Genomic DNA, 19,677 nt, shown 5'->3' on the forward strand with positions numbered 1-19,677 from the left:
ATCCTCTAAAAAGGATCGAGAATTGACTATAAGCATCAGTGGTTTTCCATGATGTTTGCAGCAAACTACCTGCAAAGTAAAACGAAAAACTGGTTCTTCTTTTCTCTTTGTCAGTTGACAAATAAAGAGAATTCATGTTATTCTCTTTGAAAGCATCTTAACTCGATATGTGATGCTTTAGTACATTAGAGCACAAATATACAAAATATACAACAAGGAGATGGACTGATTATTACATTTATTTGTCATACTGCATTATCAGCATCTTAGCAGTTTGCTGATGCACAATCTTCAGCATTCACTGTTGGTTCAGTGTATTTCTCTAGCATTAAACCCTCTAAAATAGATTAGAGTCGCTATCTCAGGTTCCGGGCTCCATTAGGACTAATGGAAGCGTAACCCGCTGGAGAAAGAGCAGCAGCTTTTCTCTGCATTGATTCTGTCCATCCAGTGCAGACACTACCAGCCTACAGCTCATAATGCACCTGCCCCTCTTTCTCTTATTCTTGAATTAGTAATGATTCATGGGGCAGTGTGTGTAAAGAGGACATTAACAAAACTGTAAATGGATTTGCTTATGTGCAAGCGAAAGTGGCATGGACTTCCAAGGCATGTCTAACCTTTTGTTTTGCCACGTTGAAAACAGGATAACCATTATTTCATTATTTAAACTGTTCTTAGTAAAGGTCATACTGGCTATTTTGTCTCTGATAAGATACCTTATGGGTCCTAACATCTGTCTTTCAGGTTCCAGTGTTTCCCCTTTCACTGAGCTGCAACAGCATTTCATTTTAAAGTTGGTTTATGCTGCAGAGTGACCCAGATCAAGCTCAAGTTGGATAAACTGTCCGCTAAAGTGTTCATAAGCATGAAAATGTGTTGTAACAGATGTGAATAAGGACCTTGGCTCCAGGTGAGAAAAGAGAACTTCCCTGCATGGGTCACTGAGCACACCGTTAGTGTCGGTATCCAGTGTTGTCGCACGAAGAGTGCAATGTGTACAGCGCAGGGCTTAATGAGCGTAAACACAGAGGCCTCCCGTGCGCCTTTGATCCCGCACAAATGCACTCTTCGAGAGTTTTCGGTGGGTGAGCCTCAAGGTCAGGTTGCTTGTGGGAGGAAATATGATGCCAGAGGGTGGGGCTGCCCCGTGGATCATCGCTCAGTCTCTCATCTTTGAGTGCCTGTCATGTTTCTCATACGCACCCTCGTTCGGCTCAGCGTGGATTATCAGGGCTGCTGTTGCAGCTTTTGAATACCTCAACACAGCCTCTCAGCTGTGGGCAGAGGTATGAAAAACTCCTGGCTCTCTCTGGCTCCCTCAACCAAATGAGGGAGGGCCTATATTTGCCAAGCACGCCAGTATTAAAATCTAAAATGATAGCTGATGGAAGCTGTAAGGCAGAAGCAGGCTGAGTATCCCCGAGAACGACTTGTGAACTATTTAATGACATGTGAGAAAGATAGTCTTTGGAAATGTGAGCTGGCAGATGCAACACAATATCAAGCTACTTGTCAGGACTTCAAGTTGCCTTCTGTTGGGACGCTTCCACCATGGGAATGCAAGAAATGAAAACCATCTCACTGCACTGATTCGGTGTCGCCACAGCACCATCGGGGCAGGGACATGCCAATTTCCTTTTTCATCACAAATGACTGATGAGAAACTAGGCTGCGCTTTTCATTTTTTCCCCTTCAGTCACTTGCAGAAGGAGCCTGGTGACAAGGGGTCATCTTCTTAAGCATTTCTCTCCTCATTGTTTGCTGAGGATGGCGTAGCTCTCGTGTAGAAACTGTGAATTTTTTTTGAGCCAACGTAGCTTGCTGTTTTTGTGTTTTTGCATTGGAGACAAAAGGTAAGTCAACACAATAAATCTTTTCTTTGTGAGTGTCCCTTATTAACAGTTAACACCTAGAAGTGTTAGATAGTGCTAATTAAGTAATTTCTGAATAATAATGATCTTTAGCAGACAAACTCAGATTGCAATAACTATTTTTGTCTTTAAAATTATTTTTTTCTGGAAATCCCTGTATAGCTATGTGTCAGATGCCACATAATAAGGTTATAACCACAGATACAAATCAGACTAATGTAATAACTCACACAGACAATAACTCAAAGACATCTCAGAGAGTTTAAGTCTTCGGTTTGCTGGCCCAGATAGTTTGTCCCTGCGGACACCGTGGCCTTGTTTCAACAAATTACATTAGAAGCTCTTGGGGACATAATAAGACTGAGAATACTCTGATTATGAAAATTATATATTTTTTTAAACAGGGATCTTTTAGAGTTACAAGTACAGGTCATGTACGCATTGCTATAATCCGTTTAATACTGTATTTGTTACTCTAATATATAATCTAAATATAAATGTGCTGTTACAGTATTAATAGCATCAACAAGTATGAACACAAATATGCTCTACGTGCTGTTCTACATTGCCAGGTGTCTTTTCTGGTATGTATATTGAGAGTAAAGAAATAGCCAGAGTACTTGGTCAATAAAGCTGATTCTGATTATATTTTTTGTTTTTACTTATCTTTTGCACTTGTTTATGCATATTTTTTGTAATAGGCGTTTAAAACTTTTTGTAATTTCTTGTATTAAAAATATAATCTTGAAAACGGATCCTAGATTTGTCAGCACTGTTGCTAATTCTCAAAAGCAACCTACTTAGAGCCCAGTAAGCTGGGGTGAGAGCTGTGTGTGTGTGAGCATGTTTGCTTTTCTCTGTGCACTGCAAGTTAATTGTGAGGTCTTTCAAGGCCACGTAAGGAAACAAGGAATCAATAAAGGGTCTTTGTTTGGATAGTTTTTATTGATCATGACACGATTACTTGCTTGTGTTTTTTAAGTCATGTATCATGCAAACGCAGCACGCTGTAACTGTGACATCTGTGGCATGCAATGACCTTTTTTTGTTAAATCTCCATCTTTAGCAGGCCATTATGCAATGGCAGAAGTTAAAGCCACCGGAGCCAGATGATCCTATTTGTTGCTGTGAATGCGATCTCTACCAGTACGGATGTTGCTGTGACTGCGAGGATCTGGATGAAGCCTTTAACAGGTATGAAGGTGTGAAGAAATGGGTGAATAAACTAATAATCAAGGAGTGTGTGCTGTATGTGTAGTACTGTTGTTAGAAAGCTACACAAGTAGCCGTTGTTTGTGGGCACTAAGAAAGGTTGGACACAAACCAGATACAAAGGAATCAGAAAATAGTGTGAGATTTTATGCTATTAGTTTATTGGCTTTCTAAAGAAAGCGAGAGGAGGTGATACCATTCTCATGTCTGTCAGTGAAACATGAAACGAATGCCAACAGCTGGATAACAAGCTTAGCTTTAAGACTGGAAATAGTCCACGCACCCACACTGGTTTACTGGCAATGTCTCGCGGCCGAGAAACAGATGAAGTTTCTTTCTTTTTCTTCTTCTTTGTTTTGCACAGATAAATAAGATCGAGATGAGCCTTAGCTGTGTTGGTAGGGAGTCTACTGACTTCTAATAAAATGAATCAAACTTTCAAAGAGAAAACCAAAGATGCAAATTTACCATATATTTATTGTGATACCTGAATTATTATATTATCATATTAAGTCTTGTAGCAGGATGCTGTTATTTTTTTATTTAGATTTTTGAATTATGTAAATTCTTAATAATTTGCCACAAACAATTAACTTTACTTCCTAAAATGTGCCAAAATTCACAATGAGAGAGAAAAGGAGGGCACATATAATTCTTTCTTTCTTTTTTTATTCCTTTTTTATTTGGCAGGCCCCTCTTATCGGTTAGAGCGGCTCTAAAAGTTTTCTCTGAGATTACCTGAGAATGCAAAAGTCATATCTTATCTTTCCTATTATTCTAGAGTCAAAGCAAACTATCGTGTATGTCTCAAACCTGAAAAAGCCAACTATGAAATCATTTTACCTTGCATGCAGCTCAAGAACTTGAAAATAAATTCCATCAGTGAAAAGGGAAATGATTAGACACATGAATAAACATTTGTCTAATTATAACTCTATGACCACTGTTCTCTGTAGGTGGCTGAAAGTACCATCTAAAAGTACATTTCAGTCTCCTGTATTTGGTGCCATGGCTGAAAATCTGGAAATTTCCCTGATCCCAGCCCTGCTGATGCTGCCTCTCCTGCTGAAGGTTGCAGCGTTGCACTACCTGCTGGGTATAACCGTCCTGACAGCTCTGCCTGGCCTGGTGCTGTGGTACTACTATGCAACGCACCGAAAGAAGAGACGCACCCTCTTCTTCCTCACCCTCGCATTGTACTCTCTGGCCTACATGTATTACCTCTTCATCACAGAGATTTTACCGCGTGGGGACGTCAGCCAGCTGCAGATGTGCACCGTGACCTCTGGGATGATCTTCACTATAGTCTCTCTTATTCACACCAAGAAAGGCCCAGGATTTGTGACTGCTGCCCTTCACAACTCTCACAGTCAGGAGGATAAAAAGGAGTCCACACAAGTAAATAATGGATCTCTCCAATCAGCAGCCTCTCCCTCAGGGACACCAGCAGAGCTGCAAACCCCAAAGGAGGGCCTCGGAGCAAAGTGGAGCAGGTGTCCTTTGTGCAAAATAATGCGACCACCGCGGGCTGGTCATTGTCGAACCTGTGGCTCATGTGTCCAGCGTTTGGACCACCATTGTATCTGGTGGGTCTGACTTCACGTCATGTTTATATATTTCCTTTGTAAGCAAAGCATTGTGTGTTTAATATTCAGTTCAGTTTGGGTTTATTCAGTTGCCTCAAGGTGTTTTATACTGTAAGGTAGAGATTCTCTCGAAAAACCCTCATAATCAAATGGTCCCTGCTGAGTAAGCACTATGCAATGGTGGGAAAGAAAAACTCCCATCTAAGAGAAGGAAACCCCTGGCAAATCGGGCCCGGGGGCACAGACATCTGTCATGACTGGCTGTGGGGGTATTGGAAAACAAGAGAAAAGGGAAAAAAGAGGGTACATGGAGCCCGGAAAAGCCACAGACTAAGGGAAAGATAAAGCAAAAATGACTTTTTCATCCCTGTCGGTACTGTCACTGCACTGTTTTTTGGAATAATGGAGGCAGGTAAGGAATTTATAGAATAACATGATAATAATTAATTACAATAGCCCAGCCAAGAAGTAATGAATGTATGAACTAGTTTTGTGGCATCATTCTGAGACTGTATGGTTCTAATTGTATATATTAATGTGCACATGAAAAAAAGTGTTACTATACATTTGTTTCATATGCGCATTGAAGGACACATCCTGGTCAAAAACAACTTCCAGGCTTCTCATAGTGTTGCTGAAGGCCCTGATAATGCCATCCAGAGTAAGTGTCTGGTTAACATCATGTTTCTAAGATTTATTAGGGCCGAGTGCATAACCTCAGTTTTATCTGAATTTAGTTTTAGAAAATTACAGGACATCCACGTCTTTATGTCTTAAACTATTAGTTTCATTTTTAGGCTGTCTGGCAGCATAATTGGTGGTCATGGTGGCCATTCTGCTGAAATAAACAACGAAATTAAAATGAGCTGTTGAATTTGTGGGTCCACACCTCTTGTGTTGTAATTAGATTAGGGGAACAAACCTGAGCAGAAGCTTGGACCAGGGGGACGTCACATTCACAGCTGATCAGCAGCTGAGAACTGAACTCTCTTTTACATTTCCCCACACTAGAAAAAAATAGTTTAATTTTACTGTTAGATCATAATTTAGTAAGCACATGATGGGCCTCATCAGGCCATAAACACATCACATGTCATTAAGTTTTCCATAATCAGTTCCTTTTGACAGATTTTGATAAACGTACTCCAAAACTCATGCAGATGGATTTAGATTTTCCTATTAATATTATTATTTTGGGGACATCTACAAATTAGATTTTTTTTTCTGCCACACTGAAAGTCCTCTTGCAGAGTGCTCTGCCAAGAGGAAAAACGAATGGGCACTCCAAAATGCTCACGCTCACTCACAGACATCCACAGAAATCCAGACGGCAGGGAAGACCGGCAGGGAATCTAGAAGGCCTGTACACAGAGAAAAATAACGTTAGGAGGAAACTCTAGGTGATCACAAGGAATACTTTCAAAGGCTAGGCTACACTGACGCTAGGTAATGTGACGATCCAGCGAGGAAGCAGCCTCTCTTGCCATCTTAAGTAGTCTGCCAGGATCAGTGTGAATGAGCCACAGGTGTGTGTTCAGGGCGGGTTCAGAGGCGGGGAATCAAGGTCCAGTTCCGCCCTGGTGGGAGAGGCGAAGACAAAAAACACACACACCACGACCTCTGCAGATCTTGAGAACCATGACACTTCTAAACTAAATAAAATCTGTAAATGTAGCAGTTCTGTCATTTTATATACAGCATGATAGTGAGATACACATGTAACCTGGTCTCTCTGGTGTTGTGTGTCCCTGTTGAGATGTTGTAGGATAAACAGCTGTGTAGGACAGGCAAACCATCGCAGTTTCCTGCTGACCCTCTCTGTGTTTGTGTTGACCTCTCTGTACGGGATCAGTTTGGTGCTTTGCAGCCTCTGTCCTCATCAGTATCTAATGACAGCGCTCTTCTACTGCCCAGGCGTCTACACTCAGTCTAGGTACAGCACTCTATATGTTTTTTTTTTCTGCTGCAGCCTTGAAATTGAATCACTTTAATCATTAAATAATTATTTCAATTCATCAATGACAATTTTAATTACTGTTTTTGGTGTGTTTTTCTTGAATTTGTCCTGCCAGTATGAGAAGAAAAGGTGGGTTATGTTGCAGTAATGATTTGTTCTCTTTACTTTTACAGCACAGCACTTTGCTTTACCTGTGCGTGGTACAGCAGCATTGTCGCAGGTGGACTGCTTTACCTCTTGGTGGCACAAGTTCTCAATATCAGCTTTAACGTGACAGAGCGAGAGGCTCAGCTGGCTCTGAGGAACAAAACGGGCCAGAGCCGCCTGTGGGGACTCGTTGTTGACACAGGAGAGTATTCTCGTGGCTTCTATCAGAACTGGGTTGAGTTCCTCACCATGACAGATGCTTCAGCTTCTCCTCAGTCCAGCCTTACTGACTTGGTCTAGTTGTACTTAATGCACTTGGTGACATCGTGGTAATACACTGTTCGTGCTGCATGCATGAAGAATTCGATTTCTTTTTTTTTTTCAATACATTCCAGGACTGCGGTACTAATAGGAACATGTTTTTAATGACTGTTTAAAGATGCATAGATGTGTTTGGGGTTTGGATCTTTAGCATCATTTTCTGTTGAAGCTTTTGACCTGGACACATGCAAGACAGTCTGTGGATTTTGTGCCTTTTATAAAATTTAATCGAAGACTGCAGACATTATAGCCTGCCTTTTTATACACGTGCAGAAAGTAAGAAGGAAATATGTTGTCTTTATAAAAAAAAATAATCTCACTGCATGCAAGTCAAAAAAATCTAATAAACTTCAAAATGATACAAAAAAAACATTAAATGATTCTGGAGTTCAAATCAAAGAAGATAAACCAGAAACAAAACTGCCGGATTCAAGACTAGATAGCTGTCCTTTACTAATTTAATATCCAGTAGCAACGTGGTTTGGCCCTAAGATGGCATCAGAGGGAAAGCCAAAGAAAAGCAAATGGTCACTTTTGACCCGTTCTGCAGACATGCACTCAGTAAATACTGACACCACTGTACTGGTCAAGTTGGAAATTTAAAAAGAAACAAAGATATATTAAAACAATTAATAAGAAGGCAAGAAAAACGAGTTATAGAAGGATCTGCATCTGTGAGAAGAGGCCTAACTAATACAGAACAAAGAGGCTAGCTTAGCTCAGTGTAAGATGTTAAAATAATGTCTAAAATATGTTGCATGTGATGGTTAGAGCAAGAACAAAGTTCATCACCTTGGACACAATAAAATGTGCGTTTTGTGCCTTTCTTCTCTGCAGTGTGCTGCATTATTGTGTGTGTTTTTTAACGAATGTTTTTTGGTCATAACTGTCTCACGGTGCCTTCAACACTGATCTACAAATCTAAACACACATGCCAATCCTTTCTCTAATTATTCTGTTATAGATAATAATTTATGTAAACAGTTAAATCACTGTTCTCAGTCATATAGTGTGAATTGAAAATGAAACCCCATCTATTCTACTGTAATTTCTAGTCTCAATTTTCATTTCACACTGTTCACTAATTAGCATTATTTCTCATAATCCACATTTTGGGTGGAGCACATCAATAAATATTCTTATACCGATACATTTCTTCCATTTGAAGGCATATTTCATCCCTGTAACTTCAGTGCCAGCACTTTTAGCTTTTCCTCTGCTGCCACCCTCAGGCCACTCTGTGCTTAACATTAACAAAAACACCCAATAACATTAATATTAAGTCTGTTGCTCAGTCAGTTTGTGATGTGTATCGATGTCTTGATTCTAGGTTTAAGCAACCAGTCTTAGCAAGGGGTTAAAGTAAGTTTAAAAATACAGTTTCCTTAAAACAAATAGAAATCAAAGAGGGGGGGGGGAATCTAATCACAAAGAAAAATATCTGTGTCCCTTCACAAAAGAGATGAGTTGGTGGGCTGGGGACAGTTGTGGTTGCTTCCTTAATGGCAGTCCTCCCACAGCTACCACTATGGGTTGAGTTGGTATCACACTTCATCCTCAGTCAGCACTGCCTTGAGATTTGGGCCACAGGAAACATGTCTGCACCCAGAAACACAGAGGAATGAAATGTGTTTGCTCCTTTCAGTCGGTTCACAGCATGTTTAAGACATTTGAGGGAGGTCATTATATCACTGGAAGACTTACCAATATTAAACCTATTCAGCCTTAAATGAGGGAACAAAAACACATAAAAGAAGATTGTGTTGGTGTGTCCATCACTAGTGCCAAGTGCACATAAAGAGATGAAAAAGGGGGATAAACAACATAATTTATGCATCATTTATAGCACTGTACAAAGTGTTAAAGTGAGGCGGAGCAGATGTCGATCAGTTGTCCATCAAAGTCTGGCATTTTAAAAATAGGATAATTTAAAATACAATTTTAAAAAATGTCAGCAAACAAACACAAACTAACGCTTACTCAAGACGACTAAATTAGGACAACTTCTTCATTGTGAGCATTTCCCAGGGAGAGAAAACAATGTGAGACACCTTCACTCAAAGTAGGCAACATCACCCACTGCCTACAATGCAGGCAACAGCAAATGGAGCTTTTGTATAGCACAGGAGTTACATTAACACCTCCTGCATCTTCCATGTGAAGTATGGGAAACTGCTGCAGCCTTCTCACAACCAAAGCATTCACAAAGTGATTTGTAATCCTTTGTAATCTTTGGGAATGATTTCATCCGGCAGCCAGCACGCTAACTTGCTGGGCTAGTGTTTCCCTAGCAGTCAGAGGTTACCAGGGGGTCACTGACTGGCATCTGGCCTAAATGCAACAGTAATTAGGTCACAAGAAGGTAACCCTTATGTTTTAACCAAATTACCAGAAGGCCACAATCTGTGGGTAGTGATCAAACAAGCAAGTTCACTCTGGACCCAGATAGATGGTGGATGGATGGTGTGACACTTTCATTCTTGTCACATAAAAGGTTGTTAGAAGAACCATTGATTACCTTTTGTAGTGAACAAGAACAGATCAAACTTTGAGATTCTTCATCACTCAACAGCAGTGGAAAAAAGATTCCACAAATGTATTTACTTATTATTGTTAGCTTATCCAGGGAATCATTTCAGGTTACTACACAGGGAAGCGTGATTAGGAATCCAGTTTGCGAGCCATGTGTTTTGTCTGTGCGCGTTACTGTCACATCTGCTGACAGCTACATTTGATTCTGTGGTCTCAGTCGCAGAAAGCGCTGGAGTTTAGCCTTGTTTACCACTGTGGATTCAGTGTACTTTGTTTCAAAACAGATTTTTTTTTGTCTCCACTCAAGCTGAAATTTAATTACTACTTTATTTGCTTTCCAATTCTCTGACATCCCAGCTGATTTGTTATTCAAATTTTTGATTTGTTTTTGTGTGTTTCTCCTGCCAGCTGTTTGCTATATACCTCTCATATGGTTCACTGAATTCTGCCTTTGCATGGTTGTGAAACCATGCATGCAGGTTCATGTGGTGAACCCATCCCCGAACCCGGGTTTTGTCTAGGTGTGTGTGTGTGTGCGCTGGCCTCGAGGGAAGAGGTAATCTCCCTCGGCTATATAAAGGAAGTCAGGCAGAACCTCAACAGCACACTTCCAGATCTTCATCCACACTCTCCCACATCATCATTTCTTCACTCATCATCAGCAGCCATGCATTTACTTCTCACTCTGCTGGGAGCTGTGCTCTCCTCTCTGATGGTTTCTTCTGAAGTCCAACCTCAGGCAGACTTCAATGTACAGGCGGTAAGACAAATGGCTACATTAGTATGTTTTATTTTACAATATTTATTTCTATGATCATTGTATTTATTTAATTCCCTATATCGTTTGTAAGTCCAGCAGCAATGCATGTTCAACTTGCTTATATGGTTTTGGCTTTTCACTTTTTGACTTTTGTGTTTCATGCTGTGATAAATCTTTTGTTCACTGCCTTCATAAACAAAAGCAATGTAGCTGTCTTCAAAAACAAAGAAAAAGAAGAAGGCGCACATGAAGTGTTTTTTTCCCCTCTGTCTTCCAAAGCTTACGCGAGTTATTAAAACACACTTTTTTGTAAAGGTGATCACAGAAAGTGTTTCAAAAACGCTTCAGTAAAGTTTTCAACTCCCGATGCTTTCCTCTTGTGTGCCCACAGATGGCAGGTAAGTGGTACCTGATTGGAATTGCCACTGATGCCCAGTGGTTTGTCAGTCACAGAGCCAGCATGAAGATGGGCACGGCCATGATTACCCCAACTGCTGACGGGGATCTGGAGATGTCATATTCCAGTCTTAGGTAAGTGTGAGGGCATGAGGACAATGGACATTTAAATAAATAGGAATATATATCTATATATCTGTATATAAATATATATGAAAGACAACATGTGAAAGAATTAATGTTTTAGTGATCTCTTTGCAGCCCTAATGGCTCGTGTTGGAGAATGAACAATCTGGCCAAAAAAACTGAGATACCGGGAAAGTTCACATACACAAGTCGGCGTGAGTGCACCCACACACAGAAGCACGATTTAACGATCTAGTACATTTGCCTTTTCTGCTTTCATAATTTCATGACCCCTTTTCTGCTGCATTCCCTTTGTCAGGCTGGGGGTATCTCAGTGACTTGCGCATGGTCGACGTGAAGTATGATGAGTATGCCCTGATTCATTCCATCAAAACAAAGGGGAAAGAAAGCTATGTTGTTAACAAACTATATGGTAATATGGCATTTATCTCTGATTCTACACTCTGCTCAATCCATTTTAACCTGTTCTGCTGGTCGGTAAAGCTATACCTGCTGCAGCAGATTTACATCATCTGTTTTCACAGGGCGTGGTGTGGACCTCAGCGCTGAGGTGCAAGAGAAGTTCATTCAGTTCTCCCTGCAAAGCAGCATCCAGCCTGAAAATATTGTCATCCTTCCCAAAAACGGTACTTTTACCTCTGAGATGTTTTATTTAAAATAACTGCAATCAAGAGTGATGTTATGCACTGATCACTTTTCCATTTTCTTTCCCTTTTCCTCTCTATAGAGCAGTGCCCAGCTGCCTAACCTTGTGTCCAGGTGATCATCTCACCGAGGAGCTTTCACTGTTCTGAAAATCTCACGTCGATGACCTGAGACAGTTTGCTTTTTACTTTACTATCTCTGCTCTTTCGTTATTAAGAGAGCTCATAATATCACAAAATTATATTCATCACTTTGCATTTATCCACCTGCTGTTATAACCACAGAATTAAAAAGTATGAAATGGCTAAAATCTTTTGATTTACTCAATTTTTAAACTAATACTTTGAATTACATCCATAACAGCACAGCTAAAACCTTCTTTTTATCAAGTCTTTGTATCTACACACTTTGCAAAGATTTAGATACAAAAAATAATAGAAGAACCTGTGAATTAAAAAAATATAAAATATACATAATCACAGAAGATGACCAAAACAATGCACCAGTGTTCTGAATTTGTATCTACAAACATGCAAGTTTCCCTTTCTACAGGCAAAAGTACGTAAGTAAGTCGAGAAAACAAGGAGTTCAGCCCTTAATTTTAAAACAGCAGCAGCAGATATACTGTTCATCTTTCATTTAGACGAGACAAAGCAACAGGGGTGACAGACTTTGACCATTTTGTCACAGCACACAGAGTTTATTTGAATCCAAACAAAACACCCACCAAGTCCGAAGTAGATCAGATGAACTGTCGACCAGACAGACAGACAAACATACAGATTGCTTGAGCCATTAGTGCGACAAAACTTCATATATTTGTTTTCCAGGATTAAAGATCTATTATAACTGGCACGGAATGCAGGCAGGAGAAATCATTAACAGCAAAACACGTTAACTAGTACATCTCCTCAGCCTAGTGGTGTCATGGTCTCAAAGCTGTGCAGTAGATAAAAGAATCTGAGGGATGATACAAAGGTGACCAAAGTTACAAACAAATCCAGCTGTACTGGAAATGTTTTCAGAGGTCCAAACTCTTTGGCTTTCTGCAGAGCAAGAATGTAAGAAGTATCCAAGCTAACTTAACTTTAGACAACATGAGGAAAAATGCCTCTTCCCAAAGTTTCCTACAAGTATTTGGTTTATATTTAGAGAAGCAAAGGCTCTTCATCCTGACAGATGTTCACTGGTGGATCTCTGTCCTGTGACAGTGGCACAGTATAGTGTATTATAATCAAAGCCACTTCCCTAACCAATTTTTAAAGCTATTTAGCAGATGGACAAAGTGGATGTAGACTCTGTCTGCTGTGTACAAAAGGTTATATGATTAACCACATAGCAGATACTGCACAACAATAGTAGCAGCAGTTCACACAAAGTAACACAGTGCTCAGTGTACTGTAATATTAAAACAGTTGACAGTCTCGACCTTAAGATTTCTATTTGCTGTAGACTAAGCCGGGACAATTAACTTGCCAAAGGACCACTGATTAAAGTTTACTCTTAATAACAGTAGCAGTTTATATGAATATATTGTTTATGGGTGTTTTGCCTACTGGTGCAGCAACAGTCCAGTGCTCCTTAGAAAAATGAACTACTCATGCCTAAGCTAACAATTTCAGTCACACCGATGTCTTTTATTTACAGAGTTAGCTTAGCGACTTAGTTTAGCAAGACTTTATTTGAAAGTTCAGGATTTTTTGTTCACACTGGCAGCACATTCGGCCAGTGAGGTTGGTTCAACGCCCTTTTTGACCCATGAAACAGCAGAAAATGAAACATTCTCATTTCAACACCCATTTGTTAGCGTTAGCTATTCTGCTGTTTTTCATCATGTCACAGCTGAATAGGGTTGCCAACCGTCCCTTAAAAAACGGAATCGTCCCGTATTTAGAAACAAAAGTACACGTCCCGTATTGAGCTAATAAGGGACGCACTTTGTCCCGTAATACAGTGAGAATCAAAAGTAGTCTATAAATGTTTATGGAATTAACGCTTTGTTTGAAAACATAATTCCCAGCCCCTCTCCTGCTTTGTGACCAATGAGCTGACAGCACACTTATGACAATTCGAGTATGACAATTCAGATTACCGCTCATCTCATTGGTCGAGGAAAGGTCGCTTACGGAGAAAATACCGGAAGACAACAGATGACCACAACAAGAAGCATGGCCAACAGGGAAACAAACGCCGACACTGCAGTGCAAGTCTCGGACGACAGTACACCTAAAGCTGGGCAGACACTGTGCGATTTTTTTCAGTCACGTTATTCAGCTCCTGCTCAAACTGCACGATTGACTCGCAGGGGTTAGAAGTTGGTAGGTCACGATGCAGGGTTTCACACTATACGGCCCGATGCTCTGATGCGACCTGAGTGCTCACACTGTGCCTCCATAACATGAAGGTTATAACAGAAAATCTGTCGCTCTCTCTCTCTCTCTCTCTCTCTCTCTCTTTCACTCACACAGACACACCACCACCACCAACTTTGCTAAATTGCTAATGAAAAACATTGATCAGGCAGCTGTGATTGAGCAGCAGTGTAGATCCAACTATTTTCACGGTTGTTGTGGTCGTGATAATTTTGTGAGGCCACATCGAAAAGGCTCGGATGAGCTTTCCAAAGTTCTACAAGTTGTGCCTCCATCGCTGGTGTCCAGATCACACGCTGCACAGCCGTGCTGCTCCGTCTTTTTCACAGAAGTTTACGTGTTTGCGCGTGAGCAGTGTGAGCGGCTGTGGTGGCTTCTCGTTACCCCACGTATACTAAACGATGCACGATGAAGGCCAAAATCGGGCCGATCACCAAATCGGTTACACGACTCAAAAATCGTCTCAAAATGGGCCAAAAATCGCACAGTGTAAGCCCAGCATTAGAGCAGCAATGTTTGTTCGCTCAGAGAAAGAAAAAAAGGCTGCAAAAGTACAGGGAGGAATGGGAAAAGGAAAACACCTGGCTGGGAAAATGCACGATAACACCTTTAAAGCGCACTGCACTGTGTGCCGGCGCACTTTTTCCATAGGCATGCTTCTATTGGTGGGCACATGAAGAACATGAGGGGCATGAAAGCTCGGGGAACCCTTTACCAATTTTTTGTCCGCCAGGCCAAGGCAGAAGCAGATATGGTATGTAAACACTGGTTTGTTTTTTTTAAACCCTCTGGTTAAGGTTAATATGGGCATGTGCAGTGAATATCAGCGCTATGTGGCCAGAAGTGTGATAATATAATTTATTTTGTGTAATAAACAACTGCAAGGATAGATGATTACAACAAATAGATGACTAATACATAAAAGTAATACATATTTTAATAATGATGATGAGTTATGATGTGTAATCATGGGAACAAGTGGGTTTACAAACAGGAGCAGCTGATTAGCTTTAGAAAAGCTGAAATAATACCTCAGCTGAAGCCATTTGTACTAAATGCATATGTGCACTGTTACAAGAATATTTTTCGTTCTATTGTTTTCTATTAATTTATATAATTTTAAGTTAAGCAGGACAGTTCTTTTAAAGAAAGATTTACTTATATTCTCAAAAGTTAAGCATGACAGGCTTCTGTTTAAGAAAGAGACCTGTTTTACTGTGTTAATGTTTTCATTTTGAGCTAAAAATAAATGGCTAAATGATCATTTGTTTCACATATGGTCATATCACAAAGAATATGCATCTGCTTAAATCAAATTCAAGTCAAATGGTTAAAAAATAATTTCACACACAAAAAAAAGAGCTACAAAATTCACCACACTGGGAAGGGTGAACTGGGTTGCCCGGCCCTGGCCACGAGGTGTCCCTTATTTATTTTTCAGGGAGTTGGCAACCCTACAGGTGAAATGAAATGATAGTACATTTACTTTGCTTCCTGTAGGAGTGATCATGTCATGTGAGACCGTGTATTACTTATGAGGAAAGCCAACTTTGGGATTCCTAATCAGTCAGCTTTGGAAAAAAAATGTTTGAACTGTGTGTGAACAAAGCTCTTCTTTTTACTCTGGGGATGGTACACACTGCACAGTAGTTTTTAGACAAATGAGGGTAAAATGAGACATTAAAGCCTTAAAAGACAAACCACATTTTCGAAGAAAGCATCTCAGGTTAATATCTCTGTCAGGGCGTGTGTTTTGTCTCTGCGACTGTCGCAAATGCTGATAGGTGCATTTGATTTTGTGATCTCCGCCACAGAGAGTACTGGAAGGCAACTACTACGTTGTTAAAAGTAGAAACGTAGTTTATAAATGAATCATGTAACTATAACTTTACTACTTTGCAGCTCCTTAGTTTGTGATTTCTATGATATGAACTTAGATGTCCTGTTATTTGAGTTTTTTTGTTTAGTTTGTGTGTTTTTTACTGTTTTTCTTGGTAACTGTCTGACATTCACCTCTCACACAGTGGATACAATTCTGCCCCTGCAGGAATAAACTTTGTGGTTATGAAACTGACCAAGTGTTTGCATAAAATGTCACGTGTTCAAAGCCGTCACAGAACCTGGGGTTTGTATAAGTGCAGCTGTTGGTGGGGAGATAATCTCACTCTTCTATATAAAGAGTCACCGGACAGCAACTTCCAGATCTTCATTTGCGATCTCCTCCATCATCATTTCACCACTTATCAGCAGCTATGGCTTCACTTCACACCCTTCTGGGAGTGGTACTGTGCTCCCTCATGGTTTCTTCCTCTGAAATCCTACCTCAGGCAGACTTTGATTTACAGGCGGTAAGAATCATTGATAATCATTTTTATTTTACCACCCATCTATTTTCATAACCATGTCTCTATCTTAGGGCCATGGAAAGGGGGTACTGGAGGTTATCTAACAGGGATAAGCAGGGACCCCCCCCCCCCCCCCCCCCCCCCCCAAGACAGTTTAGCAGTCTACACGGGAGGCTAACCTTTGCACAATTTACTTTTATAATGACTTCACCGTTTATGTTATGTGGTTATGTTTCACGCTGGATTTATATTCTGTGTTACAATAAACAGCTCTTGTGCTTCTGTCTAATTCTCAATGCTTTCCATTTGTGTGTCCACAGATGGCAGGTAAGTGGTACCGGACTGGAATTTGCTCTAATGGCCAGTGGTTTGTCAAAGCCAATATGAAGACCAGCACGGCCATCATTACGCCAACTGAAGATGGAGGTCTTGAGTTGTCGTTCTTCAGTCTTATGTGAGTGCGAGAGGACAGACAGAGCAAATATCATTTGAATAGCATTAAAATATTTACACTGGAGATTAATGCGATGTCTTTGCGACAGTAATGATACATGTCAGAAAATGGAGAATTTAGCCAACAAGACCGAGGTGCCTGGAAAATTCACATACAAGAGTCGGCGTGAGTACGCCCACAAAGAGAGGAAACGAATAATTTTCCATCATCATCATCCAGTATTATTTTTTCACATATTCTCTTCTGCTTTTTTCCTTTTTGTCAGACTGGGGGTATGTGAGTGACATGCTTATGGTTGATGTGAAGTATGATGAGTACGCCCTGACCTATTCCTTCAACACCAGAGGGAATGAAACCTTTGTCATTAACAGACTATTTGGTAAAGTTGCATTTAGCTGTGTTCAGTAAACCGTTTAGCAAAGTTACACCCACTGCAGCAGATTTACATCACGTGGTTTCACAGGACGTAGTTTGGACCTCAGCGATGAGGTGGATGAGAAGTTCAGGCAGTTCTGCTTGCAGACCGGCATCCTTCCTGAATATACTGTCCTTCTTCCTAAAAGCGGTACTTTTACATTGGTGGTGAAGTTCTATATAAAAACAGCTTGGAATACAGTGATGTTGTGCACTGATCACCTTACACTTTCCATTTTTCCTTCCACAGAGGAGTGTCCACTTGCCTAACCTTCTGTCCCACCGATCGTCTCACCAGTACTGCATGAAGATCTTACACCATCTGTTATGGAAATGTGCCTGAGCACCATCTTGAGATGTTTTTAACAATAAAAATGCAAACATCGAGAATATTTTTCTTCATTATTCATCCTTTGTATGAAATAAACTGAAGAACACCCATAACAACACAACCAAAATGTATTTCCCCCCCCCCCCATTCACACACTTTATAGTATTCAAGCAATCAATCAGTTTATTTATAAGCACATTTAAAAACAACAGAGGTTGACCAAAGTGCTATAAAAGCAAAAAGTAAAACAAACACACCTAAAGAGAACAAAACAAAAACTCAGTCACAATTAAAAGCTAGGGAGTAGAAATGTGCTTTCAGACGGGATTTAAAGTGGTGGAGACGTCCTAATTTGAAGGGGCAGACTGCTCCAAAGGGTCAGGCAAACGCTTGGTCTCCTCTGTGCTTTAGTTTGCTTTTAGGAACAATCAGAAGCAATGTAACAGCTGACTGAAAAGTTCTATTTGCAGTGTTTTTAGTTAAAAGATCAGAGAGCTACGAGGGAGCTAATCCACTTACAAACAAGCAATAAAATCTTAAAATCAATTCTAGAACATACTGGAAACCAGTGTAAACGAGCCAAGACTGGGGAAATATGGTCACGTTTACGAGTGCCTGTCAAGAGTCGGGCTGCAGCATTCTGAACAAGCTGAAGACGAGAGAGCAGAGAGCATTCGATTGTTAAAAACAAACAGTGGTCACATTATAAGTTAAATGCATATTCAAGCTTTTATTTACATCCGTTTACAATTCACTGAGTTTTATTTTATGTGATTAAATGATCTTAGATCATCCACCTGTAGATGAAGGTCAGAATGACTCCTTGTTTTATCTGCCCATATTGTGGTTTTAGTCAACATACTAAAGGAAATATGCTACCGAGTGGTGAGGTCAGAGTACCTCATAGCACACCAGTTGCTCACACACACACACACACACACACACACACACACACACACACACACACACACACACACACACACACACACACACACACAGGGGCAAAAAAGTATTTAGTCAGCCACCGATTGTGCAAGTTCCCCCACTTAAAATGATGACAGAGGTCAGTAATTTGCACCAGAGGTACACTTCAACTGTGAGAGACAGAATGTGAAAAAAAAAAAATCCATGAATCCACATGGTAGGATTTGTAAAGAATTTATTCGTAAATCAGGGTGGAAAATAAGTATTTGGTCAATAACAAAAATACAACTCAATACTTTGTAACATAACCTTTGTTGGCAATAACAGAGGTCAAACGTTTACTATAGGTCTTTACCAGGTTTGCACACACAGTAGCTGGTGTTTTGGCCCATTCCTCCATGCAGATCTTCTCGAGAGCAGTGATGTTTTGGGGCTGTCGCCGAGCAACACGGACTTTCAACTCCCGCCACAGATTTTCTATGGGGTTGAGGTCTGGAGACTGGCTAGGCCACTCCAGGACTTTCAAATGCTTCTTACGGAGCCACTCCTTTGTTGCCCGGGCAGTGTGTTTTGGATCATTGTCATGTTGGAAGACCCAGCCTCGTTTCATCTTCAAAGTTCTCACTGATGGAAGGAGGTTTTGGCTCAAAATCTCACGATACATGGCCCCATTCATTCTGTCCTTAACACGGATCAGTCGTCCTGTCCCCTTGGCAGAAAAACAGCCCCATAGCATGATGTTTCCACCCCCATGCTTCACAGTAGGTATGGTGTTCTTGGGATGCAACTCAGTATTCTTCGTCCTCCAAACACGACGAGTTGAGTTTATACCAAAAAGTTCTACTTTGGTTTCATCTGACCACATGACATTCTCCCAATCCTCTGCTGTATCATCCATGTGCTCTCTGGCAAACTTCAGACGGGCCTGGACATGCACTGGCTTCAGCAGCGGAACACGTCTGGCACTGCGGGATTTGATTCCCTGCCGTTGTAGTGTGTTACTGATGGTGACCTTTGTTACTTTGGTCCCAGCTCTCTGCAGGTCATTCACCAGGTCCCCTCGTGTGGTTCTGGGATCTTTGCTCACCGTTCTCATGATCATTTTGACCCCACGGGATGAGATCTTGCGTGGAGCCCCAGCTCGAGGGAGATTATCAGTGGTCTTGTGTGTCTTCCATTTTCTGATGATTGCTCCCACAGTTGATTTTATCACACCAAGCTGCTTGCCTATTGTAGATTCACTCTTCCCAGTCTGGTGCA

At 40.7% G+C, this 19,677-nt stretch overlaps 2 protein-coding genes across 2 annotated transcripts; both read left to right on the forward strand.

Moving 5' to 3' along the window:
* Positions 1–2,940: 2,940 nt before the first annotated feature.
* LOC113031133 (palmitoyltransferase ZDHHC23-like) lies at positions 2,941–11,887 on the forward strand. The gene is made up of 9 exons (XM_026183044.1): positions 2,941–3,068; positions 4,043–4,672; positions 6,438–6,605; positions 6,803–7,040; positions 10,781–10,920; positions 11,047–11,126; positions 11,231–11,344; positions 11,457–11,558; positions 11,660–11,887. The coding sequence occupies exons 1-9, from the start codon at positions 2,950–2,952 to the stop codon at positions 11,677–11,679; spliced, it is 1,611 nt and encodes a 536-aa protein (XP_026038829.1). The 5' UTR covers positions 2,941–2,949; the 3' UTR covers positions 11,680–11,887.
* Positions 11,888–16,102: 4,215 nt separating this feature from the next.
* On the forward strand, positions 16,103–17,552 carry LOC113030493 (lipocalin-like). Its single transcript, XM_026181997.1, has 6 exons — positions 16,103–16,297; positions 16,615–16,748; positions 16,837–16,913; positions 17,014–17,127; positions 17,212–17,313; positions 17,413–17,552. Exons 1-6 carry the CDS (start codon positions 16,202–16,204, stop codon positions 17,430–17,432), a joined length of 543 nt encoding a protein of 180 aa, XP_026037782.1. The 5' UTR covers positions 16,103–16,201; the 3' UTR covers positions 17,433–17,552.
* Positions 17,553–19,677: the final 2,125 nt, after the last annotated feature.

The sequence above is a fragment of the Astatotilapia calliptera genome, chromosome 10, assembly GCF_900246225.1.
Source record: "Astatotilapia calliptera chromosome 10, fAstCal1.2, whole genome shotgun sequence".
Lineage (NCBI taxonomy): Eukaryota > Metazoa > Chordata > Actinopteri > Cichliformes > Cichlidae > Astatotilapia > Astatotilapia calliptera.

Excerpts from the sequence above, each read along its gene's own strand:
- LOC113030493 (XM_026181997.1), top strand. The coding sequence starts at position 16,202 with ATGGCTTCACTTCACACCCTTCTGGGAGTGGTACTGTGCTCCCTCATG. Across the intron at positions 16,749-16,836 it reads TTGTCGTTCTTCAGTCTTAT|TAATGATACATGTCAGAAAA; the intron begins GTGAGTGCGAGA and ends TCTTTGCGACAG. Across the intron at positions 17,128-17,211 it reads TGTCATTAACAGACTATTTG|GACGTAGTTTGGACCTCAGC; the intron begins GTAAAGTTGCAT and ends GTGGTTTCACAG.
- LOC113031133 (XM_026183044.1), top strand. The coding sequence starts at position 2,950 with ATGCAATGGCAGAAGTTAAAGCCACCGGAGCCAGATGATCCTATTTGT. Across the intron at positions 7,041-10,780 it reads TCACCATGACAGATGCTTCA|ATGGCAGGTAAGTGGTACCT; the intron begins GCTTCTCCTCAG and ends GTGTGCCCACAG. Across the intron at positions 11,127-11,230 it reads GTTCACATACACAAGTCGGC|GCTGGGGGTATCTCAGTGAC; the intron begins GTGAGTGCACCC and ends TCCCTTTGTCAG.